Below are 12,639 nucleotides of genomic sequence, written 5' to 3' on the forward strand. Positions count from 1 at the left end.
TAGATCCCATACATCCCAGAAGTGGCATTGCAGCACAATCGTTCTATCCATTTAGAAAAATAATTAAAAAAAAAACAAACCCAACAGCATTTTTTCTTTTACAGCTTTTTTCATGCAGTTTTATTTAGATTCAGGTTGCTTTGCGTTCTGTATTGGATTTTAAATATATTTATCACCTATAGCCTATCTTGCCTAATATTTCTGAGTGAAAAATATTTTTTGCTACCCTACCCGCTTGTTTTGAATGACAAATAAGTTCTTGTTTTCTCTACAGGCAGACTGTCTTTAAGCTACTAATCAACCTTATCAATAACAAACGTATCTTATCAGAAAACGCTAACTGGTTTATTCACCTGTGTTGTACAAACTTCTTTCTCCAATGGGTCTGCCCTCTGAAAACTGGTATGCAGAGCAGGTTGTTTAGACTTTAGTGTGTGATATTTCCAGAGTGGAACAAGGCTTTTCAGAGTTTAAACAGAACATAGAAATAAATGATAGTGGTGAGTTGTTGCTGTATTTAGTGATTAGTGTATATTCACAAAGAACAGCTTATCGTTTAACAGTTCGTTCACATAAAGACTGTTCTTTCACATCTCTTTTGGGAAATAATTTGGGTTTATTTTGTGGAATTTGAAATATTTTGAAAATATTTACATAAATGTTTCATTGAATACCATGATCTTATGACATTCTTTTGCTATTCTAAATTCCATGCCTATTTTTTAATGTCTTTTTCTGTTTCAATAATGTAACAGAATGGGTATCAAGTTCAGTAAACAACTCTTAAGAGCTTATTAAGATGTATCAGAAAAAATTACTACAATTCTCAAGAATGATCTTGTACAATGAAGATTTATGTTATTTTTATATGCTAAGTTCAAGGTCATTTACCTCAATGAAATCTGTCCTTTTACCTTACTTCCATGGTAACAAAGGTAATTTCTACTGTCCATGTAATAATGGAAATTTTCTTGCACTGAATGGAAAGAGGATATCATTGGAGTTATTATATCAGAAATTGTTTTTTCTTAACTTTTTCTCTGACTTGTAGATTTGGGACTCATTTATGCTGCAGACATTTACATCACTTTGGCTAAACAAATTAGCTTTCAAATGGAAGCAAAAGTAATTTTAAGGTCCATTTAAACCCAAAGTAGGACAGAGTATCCTCAGAATGAATAAAGATCACCCTGTTTATGTTTAAATAACTTAAATTCCATCAGCATTCTAGGTATAAGCAATTCAGAACAATATTTCCCCTATTGACATTTGAACATAAAATCCCTTTCCCCTAAGGGAAAGTACAGTAAAGTAGGTGTCAGTGTTAAGATTTTTTAAAATTTTTTTTTCATGATTACATAATGCCATTTTTTACTTTCATTCTTTATTTGGGCCAGACTGTTCTTTTATGATATTTTTAAAGATAAAAATATCTTCAAATTGAGCATATAACATGTGATGTTTTAAAAAAGAAAGATCTGAAGGTCTCTGCCTAGGTCCCTTTCTTGCTCACTGCATACACTCATTATGTAACTTCATAAACTAGGGTATCGTGAAGTTTATTTGCCTGAGCTTTGTCTAGGGAGGTATGTGTGCTTCTGAGTAAGTGACAAGGTTAAGATACACATCCTTCACTCGCACCAGTGGCCTGATCCTGGCCTCTGCCAGCCTGTCTCCTCATTTTCTGAAATATGCACTTTCTTCCCTTCACTCTTTCGTGCTGAACCTCATTCTCCAACAGCCCTTTTTACACAAGCTGTCTAGAGGCCTGCTTCTCTGTCCCTGTGAAAACCCTTTCCATCCCTGCTTCCACTCCCCTTAAACCATTCCTAATGACTCCTTGCCACCCACTATTAATGTGAGTGTTTCATCATTGTTTTTTGTCATTTGTCAGCTATATCAGCTCTGCCTGTGATCCCCTTTTTCTCCTTTCTTTCTTTCTTGGCTTTCAATGACTCCATCATCTCCTGAATCTCCCTGAATCTCTGCAACCTCTACTCAAGCATATCAACTGGAGATCCTCCTGCTTTGTCCAAGGATGTTGCTGGCCTGTCTTGGTTTCTTGCTTGTTCACTTCACACCTTCCTTCTGATGTGTCTCATCTGTGTATGGACCTGCTTCTAGCTGTCTTTTATTCATTGTGTTCTGAGTTAATTCAGTTCTCAGCTGAATCTGGTACCTTCCCTAAAAACACTGCTCAGCTCTGCTTTGTTGTAAAATCAAGCAGGTTAGTTTAAATTATATGACTTATGCTGACATGGTCTGGGACAGAGGGAGAGCACTTGAACAGGTTTGTCCTAGTCCCATTCAAGAGCAATTACAGCACAGAATTCCAGCAAGGGAAGTACCTGCCATCTCCTAACTGGGACTGATGCTGGGTGCTATGAATGCATCTCCCTTCCTTGGTTCATTGTGAGAGTTCTTTGCTGAGTGACAATACACCATTCATCTGGAAAGGCTGATTCTGGACTTTTGGTCACTGCTATGTCGTTTAGAGAGGACAGCTCTTGTGATTTTTCTCTTTCTCTGCAGAGGCATAGCCATGCTTTTTGTTTTCTCCCTTTTATCCCAGTATATTCTGTTGGAAATTTTCCTATTGCTCTACTTCAGAGTAGTTCTGACTTTTAAATTCACGCAGCTGTAATGATTCTGTCACTCGGCACGGTAGAGCTGACTGCTTAATGGGAAGAACTCTTTTAAAAAGAACATTCTAATAAATTTGGCACAAACCTTTTGTCGTGGTTTAACCCCAGTCAGCAACTATGCACCACCCAGCCACTTGCTCACTCCCCCCTGGTGGGACGGGGGAGAGAATCAGAAGAATAAAAGTGAGAAAACTCATGGGTTGAGATAAAGACAGTTTAATAGGTAAAGCAAAAGCCACGCGCACAAGCAAAGCAAAGCAAGGGATTCATTCACTACTTCCCATCGGCAGGCAGGTGTTCAGCCATCTCCAGGAAAGCAGGGCTCCACCACGTGTAACAGTTACTTGGGAAGACAAACACCATCACTCCGAAAGTCCCCCCCTTCCTTCTTCTTCCCCCAGCTTATATACTGAGCATGACATCGTATGGTATGGAATAGCCCTTTGGCTAGTCTGGGTCAGCTGTCCTGGCTCTGCTCCCTTCCAGCTTCTTGTGCACCTGGCAGAACACGAGAAGCTGAAAAGTCCTTGACTAGTGTAAACTCTAGTCAGCAAGAACCAAAACCTCAGTGTGTTATCAACATTATTCTCATCCTAAATCCAAAACACAGCACTATACCAGCTACTGGGAAGAAAATTAACTCTATCCCAGCTGAAACCAGGACACCTTTTTTTTTTTTAAAATAAAATATGCACACTTGTATTTTCCAATTTTTCTTTTTCGAAGTGGGAATCCTGGCCTTCAATTAGTGTATTTGAAAATTATTTAAATGTTGTAAAAAATCAGAGAAAAGCACAGACATCTTTGAAGACATTTCTTCCTGCACATATCATAGCATTTTCATGTGTGAACAAAAACATTTGTTATTTATTGTAAGTTGTTCTTCAGTATCAACTCACCTCATGCAGATTATCATGTCAACACTTTCATGGCAGAGACAAGAACTAAAACTCCTCTTCATGTGGATAAATTGACCATTGATACAAATCTGCTGGCTTTTTGTAAGCTTAGAAATTTAACCAGCGTTCCTGCTCTGCCTGGGCATGTTTTTATATACTGGTTAGTTGCCATCCAAGGCAGATTTTTTTAAGGAAAATTTACTGGCTTTTTTTTTCAGGTGAAATGCATAGTGTCACTATCATAATTTTATTATTCATTATGTTTTAATATTGCATTATAAGGATCTAGTTCCACAGTTGTATTGAAGCCCTGATTGCTTCAAACGGGCTCTGTTTAGATGCAGGAGTTGAGAACGGTGGAACCTTTTGGTGACCTGGGATCAATAGCTGCAAACCAATGGAAAGCGCAGAGCGCTGAAGTGGAATATGTGTCTTTTGAGCTCTTCCTCTCTGAATAATGTCCTGAGGCCTTGTAGATTCACTCATGATTTTGGAAAATTTAAATGGGTGTTGAATTAAGTAATCCTTCAGCAAATATTCATTTGGTAAAAAAAATCCATCAAAAGTTATAAGGGAACAAATTTCTTGTTTTGAAAACAGGACAAAACTACACTGAGATTGTGTATAGCCATTGGTATTCCCATCCACACATCGAAGTTCGGAACCTTGCTTAGTTTTCTAGATATTAGAAAAAATTAAGTATTTTCTAGTCACCACTGTTTTCCTAAGAAGTGGGATCACCTAAGAGTTTTAATGGGACTGAAAAATTGAGGTCTAGTCTTTACTGTGCTGTTCTATAATATGTTGCTTAATAGTTGTACTTTATCTTCAAGCTGTATTTGTGGCTCCATATGGAGATATGGAGCAGAAGAGAGGGAGATGGACATTGACAAGGGAAATACCTCTTCTATTCAGGAAAACTTATGTGGGATTTGTTCAAAAGCCCAGTGAATTAAAAATTCTTATAGAGACAAATAATTGTTTCCATGAAAATATTTTCCTGCTCTGAAATTAAAATGTTTTTAGCAATTAAGTGAAAGAAGAAATCAAATTTGGTAATCTCTAAACTGCAACTCAATCTGGTTTTTACTGCACTTTGGAATTATCACTAATTTTATTACACATTCTAGCTTGTTATATACAAAATATTTTCATCTTAAAAGGAACACCATTTCTCTCCCTGGTGAATGACTCCAGTAATTACAAAACCACCTAATTGATCTTTTATAGTTTACTGGCTTCTTTGGTGAAACAGACAAGCACTTTTTATGGCTTTTAAATTATTTTATTATTTTGGGATTCTACAAGAAAAAAATATTTTTTTATTTCAAAGGGATCACATTTAAGCCGATGCTTCAAACTTCTCCCTGAATGAATTCTTGTCTACAGATTTTTCAGCTGTGCTATGGTTGCGTATAAGTACTTTGAGTTTCTGTTTTATTTCAATCTGTTATTTGTGTTTACAAATTATGTCTTCAGCGTTGAATGCTCTGCAGAAAAGCCGGAAGTGTTTGTTTCTGAATACATTACATTTCTCCCTCCCCGTGTTTTTATTCTTTTTTGCTCCAGTCAGTGCGCTGAAGCATGACAAGAGCTCAAACTCGGCAAACTTCCAAGATGTGGAGGATACGCCTGACAGATGTGTCTTGGAAGAGTCTGAGAGTCCAGGTGAGAGGCATTTAAAGACAGTCACCAAGTATCAAGTGATAAATCTGACACAGCTTTTGGGTCTGTAAAAAAAGCACATTGTAATGCTGTTTCCTTTTTAGCAGCTGCAATGTCAAATTAATGGTCACCTCCAGGGGTCACAGTGTGGAGCTGTTATCCTTTCCTCTTTCATCAAGAATTCAGGTCTTAGAAAGGATAAAGGCTTTATGACCAAAAAGAAAGCTGACACTACTAGTTCATTACAATTAGTTTTGGACTACACTGCTTACTTAATATATGTACAATGTCTGACCCTTTGAAGGTAGCATGAGATTATGAAAAATTAGAAGAACTGTATATACTGCCGTTGAATGTAGCGGCGGACATTCAAACACTGTATCTCTGGAGGAAAGCAAATTGGTAGCGTTAAATAGCTTGATTCTTTTCTTTAAATCAGCTCACAATCATTATTTCATTTTAATGGCTCTTAACATTGATTCAGCTAAATACAGGAACATCCATAAAGTGCATTCTTTTTGGTGACTAAAAGATTTATCTTCATGTAGTTTCATTATCTTTCTCGTTATGGAACATCTACAAAATTTATTAAATGAATCCCAAAGGGAAACAATTAAATATAAAGTGTATCGAGTCACAGCTGATTAAAAACATTCTGTGCGACTAAATACTAAGATCTTTTAAGCAAACTGTGAGCTTGACCCACATACACCATATACGTAACCTGTACGTAGTCCTCATTAGTGAAAGAGTTAAACATCTATCTTCACTTGATATTTTCCTTCCCTGCTTTATCTGGTTTCTGTGTACCCTCTTGCATCTTTCTGTGCTCATCCGTGTATCATATTTTTGATTCATCGTCTCTGCGGCCTGTCAGCTTAGTTAAGAGATTTCCAAATCTTGCAGCCTGTGCTGACAGGGGGCAGCTGCCAACAGTCCCCTGATCCTTCCCCAAGGAACACTGCTGAGATTTAATTTTCAGTCAAAGGGTGCAGTCTGAAATCCATGTCAGGTCCCCAAAGTCATCTCAGAACCCAGATAGGACCCATGTCTGGGGGATTATATTTCAGCACACTCCACTCCTGCAAGATTCCTTGAGAGTTCAACCACTGTCATATACCCGATTTGAACTTCATTCCCTTTTCATCTTTTCCACAGAAATGAACACCAGTATATGTTAGAATAATTGAAACCAATGAATTGTAAATCTGTATTCATTTTAAAGCCACATAGGCTTGGACTTAATGCTGTATGGCAGAAACCAGCATGAGATTTAGGAAGAAATGGATAATCTGCTCGGGAAGGAGGCAAGTTTAATTCCTTACCGCACCTACAATCTGTGGTGTATGGCACCTCCTTCAGAAACTGTCTATAGTCCCTTCAGCAATGATTATGGGCAAAAATATGGATTGTCCAAGTTCCGATCTGTTCTGAAGTGAGAAAGAAAACAAGGTGGCACTAAAGTGTTCAGCTGAGAATTAATGTACCTTAAAGATAACATCAATTTTAACCTTAACTTAATTCTGTGTGGCAAAGTGTACACGTTTGGACGGGAACTTGAATATCCAATTCCGCACTCTGCATGTCTATATGAAGTAATGGAAAGAATAAAAGCCTGTCAGGAGGTGAATATTGACTGGCAAAAATACATGTTGATAAAGCATCTAAACTTAAAAACTGAGTTCCATTCGGTCCATCTGACATCATTAAACTAGTAATAAACAATGAATTACTCTGGCTTTTGTTTCTGGCCATTCCTGCATTTTAAGACATCTTGTCTTATAGGTCTGAAAACCTCAGGAGATTTCACTACTGGTCTCACTGCTTTCCACTGAGAATTTGTGGCTTGGTTGTCATGGAGACATCGTATTTCTCCAAGAATTGCTCATATTGATCCGTGGACAGGCGTAAATGGCCAGGCGAATGTGAGGAGTAAAGGGGGTTGGGCAGTACTATAAAATGACCAGAGGTTATGGGTCGGAAATAAGCTCATAGCAAACACTTAGGTAAAGAGAAAGAAACAGTTTTATTTTGTTTCAGGGTTTCGTTTTTGCACTTTATGCCATTGTCTTCTTTCACTATAGACTGAAAGAAACTTGTTAGTCACTTGTCATGTCAGATCTTTGGTGCTTGTCCTGACACAGCTGTCAGCCTTCCAGCTCTGTGCAGTTCAGGGACACACAACAAAGAGCTAGGAACATGAATTATTTATTGCTCCTTGTGCGGATGAAATTCTGTGATAAGAAATTAAGACACTTCTGACAGAAGTGCTTGTTTGAAAGGAAAGATTTGGTAACACAATACATTTACTTAAAACTTACCACTTATTTTTAGTAGCAAACATTGAAACGATAATAGGACATTCAGTCGGCTATCATTTTCTCTAGTATTTCTCAGGTGCTTTAACTTTGAATCCTATCTTGGAATTTGAGAGTGCCTGGGAGGTCAGCATTTGGTTTGGTGAAACCTGTGACTTTAGAATCTCTCTCACACATATTCAAAGTCTGGGCAAACTTACAAACTTCACTTATAAGTTTTAATTAAAAAGTCTATATATGTGTTTTGCAGAGCCTTTTGTGCTTCACTTACAACACGTTGTCATATGTGCAAAAGTGATGTTAAGAAATCTATTGATTTTATTATATCTGATGATGAGGAAAAGGTGAAAATATGACAATATACTTGCAAGGAATTCTAACTATTCCTAGAAGGGGTTCTTTACCACAACTTCTACCAGAATCAGGAAGGCAGTGGAGCAGCCATTAACAGACATATCTGTGCATTGTGTTTTCTAATGGTGGAAGGTGCAGTCTCTAACCTTGACATTAGACTGAGAGTTGTTTTCAAAGTGATCTTAATTTTCTAAAATCACATAAAGCGTACTCTGCTTATTTTGCTTTCACATTTTCTATGTGTCTGCACATGTTCTCACTGCTCTGGATGTGGGCCTCCAGCAATTGTAGAAAAAGGCATGTGCTCAGATGAATAGCAGGAATCCATTTGACTACCCAAGACACCAATCTGAGATTTACCTGTGATTTCTTGTGTTCAGTGTGTGATCTGAACTACTCTCAGATAGGTAATGAAACCCCTCAACCTGCACTTTTCTCTTGGATAATTCACAGCAAACACTTTTCACATGTGATGGACACAGGTAAATATCAGACTGCAGTTTCTTGTCTAAGTGAAATGGATTTTAGTTGCTCCCTTCATGTGCCTACAAGCTGCCATTATCTGTGATAGTGGCTCATGTCTATTTTAGCCCACACACAGAGGAGATGCTGGGGCTTCTCTCCCAGATGCCTAATAGTAGGTTTATCACTGCCATTTTCCCCACATGCTGAGGACTACTTCTGTTTGACATGCAAAGCCTTGGCTTTTCAAACTTGCCTCTGCTCTGGCCTTGAACATAATAATCAGATAAGAATCACAACAGCTTTTTGTAGAACTTGACTTTTAATCATATCAGCCCCTTGTAAAGAATTCACCATCCCTTAGAGTGCTTCTTTAATATAAGTAAACATTCCCAGCAGTGTTTTCCATTTTATCAGACAAATTTTCCATGTTTAGAGAAACTGAGAAAAAGGCTGAAACTGAGTGAACATGGAGGTATAAGTTAGACTTCTAGGTCTGAGCTATTCACCCAAGTTTTCTTGTACAAACAATGGTGGAAAATTCACACCTCCAGAGGGCACATCATCTTGTCCAAAGGGAGTTGCTTGAGGTGGGTTTTAAGGGGTTTGAAAATGCTCTGAATTTTGTCAGTCAAAATCTAAGAGGAATGTAGCAGAACTTGACACAACTTCAGGTGTCTTAGCTTTCCTATGTGGTGCAATGCCACTAAGGAGGGTTCTGCAAGTATAGCTTTTATGAGAAAAAGGAATAGATTTGGGCTGAAGTCATGAGAAACAACATAGGCACAGATGCCCCTCGCCTCTTATTTCCCCCAGCAGAGATATTGCAGTAGACTAGGCAACAGACTATTACTTCACTTGGTAATAGAGGGAAATTGAGCCTCCCTAATGGAAGATTGAGCTGGAAGCTGTAGACGGAAATTAGCGTGTTGTGTATCTTCTGGATGAAAATCATGTAAATCGTAAGAACCCTATATGCTTATAGCCTTCAGTAGCCAGACAGTCTTTGCCTGAGACAACTGGTCCCTTCTGAAGCTCATGATCTCTCCCATCCCTTCATTCCAAAAACATTGTCCATATTAAATTTTTCCCTCTTCATCTTTTGACTTTTCGGACAGAATGTAATTCTGGGTGTATAAAACATAATAGCGAAAATCCGAGCAGTTTTCACAATCTTGCTTAGTTGCTTGTTCTAGATGGACCTTGGCACAGAGATGGGAAAGATCCCTGACTGTCCCTGGAATACGGTCTGTGAGAGACAGAACTGCAGCAAATAGAAACGCGAATGGGGACATGTATCGAGAACAACAGATTCTTATTAGCCACAGTGAGCTTAAAAATACAGCACTAAAATTGTGACTATCTTGTTATCAGGCAAGTTATAATTACTCTATTGAATATTCACTTACCAGCTCCAAGTTCCATCCACCGGAGAGTATATTGTTTAAATCAGCACTGTGTCACTTCTATGGCTGTTGATCAGTACGCAGGCAGAATGTAAAAGTAAATATTCAGTACATTTCCAAGTATGAAGCACCCTAGAAAAGCATGATTTTCTTTTTTCTGTATTTGCATCATCATGAAAAGTAGGTAGCAGTAAATGAGGACTGATTCAGGAATGGAGTGCTGGAGGTTGATGATGGTGATGCAGGAAGCAGGAAGAGGACGCAATCTAGGGACAGCCCACGGATCACGGGCACAGATAGCCCATACTGCTCAGCGACTGTGTATAAAACGTTAGTGCCTAGGAACTATTCCAGAAAGATTTTCTAGAATTTCCCATGTAGGCACAGATGAATCTGTAAGAATTTCACTGCAGTAGCTGTAGTGTCACATCCTATCAGCATTCTGGGTTGCTAGTATCATGACTTATAGGTTTGGTTTTGGTTTTTTTTAAATATTAAATCAAACTGTAAAACCAGAAGACTACATAGTGGACATCAAGGAAATGTGTATTTCTCTGTGTGTATGACACAGACAGAAAGATGATAGATAATAGATAATAGGACAAATATACAAGATATCCATTGGCCTGGGACAGAAGAGTGTGTGCTTCTTTCTCGATGTTCATGTACTCGTGAAAGGTTTTGTATCTGTTTAAGCAGTGTTTCTATTACAAGTAATTTTTAAAATTCAGGTTGTAAATATTGCCATACATCAAATAAGAAGAAATCATGAAGCTAAAACCTGATGACTGAGAGTCCTTTTCTGTGGAGTTCTAATAAGCCATGACAGAATTAAAATATAATGCCTTATTAGTATAACTTTCTCTTACTTCTGTTTACAGCTATTGTACAATTAGTCCTGCTGACAGGAAATATATCTAATTTAAAAATTATATTTGCAGAGGAAACATAAACAATTATTAATTTAAAACAGAAATTATCTTTCTGTTCATCTGCTGGAATGTTTTCCTTTAAAACAAAAAAGGAAGAAGAAGGAGAAGGCTGTTTAGGAGAAAAGTTTTGAGGAACACCATACATTCTCTTGAGCTGTTTTGGGTTCCATGTTGCTTCTTGTAGTACATCAGTTATAACGTAAACAGTCTTCCAGAGGTAGATTTGTGATATTTTTTATCACTAGCATGTTGGTGCTAAAAGTTTTCATTCCATTACAAAAATTAGAGAGTTTATTACTCTATAAAAAGATTGTAAAATAACTTATTTTCAAAAAAACAAAATCTTGCCTATTACCTCAAACTGTAAAATCACTAAGCCAGATGAATACATTTCTTTTTCAGATGACATGAAGCCACATCCCTGGATATCTAAGGTGTGCTCCTGTAAGGTGTGTTAAAAAACCCTGCTTAGCTGAAAGAATTGGAAGATGCACAAGAACAGCCAAGAAATGAGACATGTGTGGCGTGGAAAGGAAATGGCCTGTTGTATTTGTTATTGTATACTTTTAATAATTCATTTGCAGAAGAAATACCTTCCATGAGATCAGCTTCTTTTTGCTGATTTATTGACTTCAGTTCACACTTTCATCACTAATAGATTCACATTTATTCCATTAAATTTAGATAGTCCTAACATAGAAAATATCAACTCTTTATTTTTAGATGTTTTTCACTAGTTTATGTAGTGATCCCGAATCTTACAACTTTGATTAACCATAAAACATTTGCATCAATTTTAATATTCTTTTATGTACATCAAATTTAAATTTTTCTCTCTCCTTGCTTCTGACTTTTATTACCAATAACATTTTTAACACTGAGCAAAACTAAATGCATTTGAAATAATTAGAAAATTTGTTTGCATTTAAAGGAAAATGCACATTTTGAATTAAACATGCGATATTTAGAAACAACTAAAACACAAAGACTGTTGTGCGCACAGGACAGCATGGGAAATTGATTATAAATCTGGTCATGTGTAGGATGTAAATTTTCCTTTTCTATAAATACCGCCATCGCCATCATCTGTAGAAATGTAGTACCAATATGAAGTTGGAGAAGCCCATTGGAGTCATCTTCGGAAATGATATACTTAATTGAATTTCTGTTCGTGCTTATTGGGAAAAACAGCAATACATTTTTGTCTTTTAAAAAATATATCATTATGTTTGGAGAATATTTGCAGCTTATTAGACTCATTTATCACCTAATGTTCTGGGGGATTTATGCTGGTTTGACAAAGAATGGCCACTCAGAGCAGTAAGCTCACTTTCTGTATTGCCAATAGGCAGAGCGCTAATGAAGTCAAAGGGACTTGAGGATGTGCTTTTTCGAGTCTGTGTCTTATGTCGGGAATCACAGTGTGATGTTATCCTTCCCGATTGTCATGTTGGCCATAAGCTGCCTTAACTGGGAGAGTGAAGATTTCTTCAGTGTGCAAAGATTCTCTGGCAATGAATCTCTTTCTTACTTGTGGGGAAATGTCATGGCTGCAGGAGTGACAAAACCAGGTTCCTGTTGCCATACTATGGCTTGAATTTGGTTAAGCATGAAACAGACATGAAACCTTTCTTCAGCTTTTTAATATCCCACGAGTCATATCTCTTAAGTGCAGCGAGGTCCTCAGAAACATTGAGTGGAAGGGCCTTCTGAGAAGTAGTATTTCAGCTTTTATTCAACTAAAGAATATGTCATTAAAATAGGCTGCAATCTAGAGAAGATAAACGTATTTAATGTTATTTTTCTGTAATTGTAAATACCATGCAGAAAAATGACATCTTTTAACAGAAAAGTCACTGGTTTTTACACATTTGGTATTTTTCAGAAACAACTTCCCTTAATCTTAGAAGGCATTTTCCTGTGTAAAATGTATCTTTTGTTTGTATAAGCTTGTATTT

The 12,639-nt window shown here is 37.2% G+C and overlaps 1 protein-coding gene across 1 annotated transcript in view; it reads left to right on the plus strand.

The window, feature by feature from the left end:
* WDR72 (WD repeat domain 72) overlaps positions 1-11,139 on the plus strand; it is a gene marked incomplete at both ends in the record, with an annotated part of 114,587 nt that extends 103,448 nt beyond the window's left edge. The window contains 2 exons of the mRNA XM_082321669.1: positions 5,114-5,212; positions 11,084-11,139. Coding sequence (XP_082177795.1) covers positions 5,114-5,212; positions 11,084-11,139 — 155 coding nt within the window. The remainder of the gene's footprint in view (positions 1-5,113; positions 5,213-11,083) is intronic.
* Positions 11,140-12,639: the final 1,500 nt, after the last annotated feature.

Source organism: Platalea leucorodia (genome assembly GCF_965183815.1).
Source record: "Platalea leucorodia genome assembly, chromosome: 9".
In the NCBI taxonomy this organism is placed as follows: Eukaryota; Metazoa; Chordata; class Aves; order Pelecaniformes; family Threskiornithidae; genus Platalea; species Platalea leucorodia.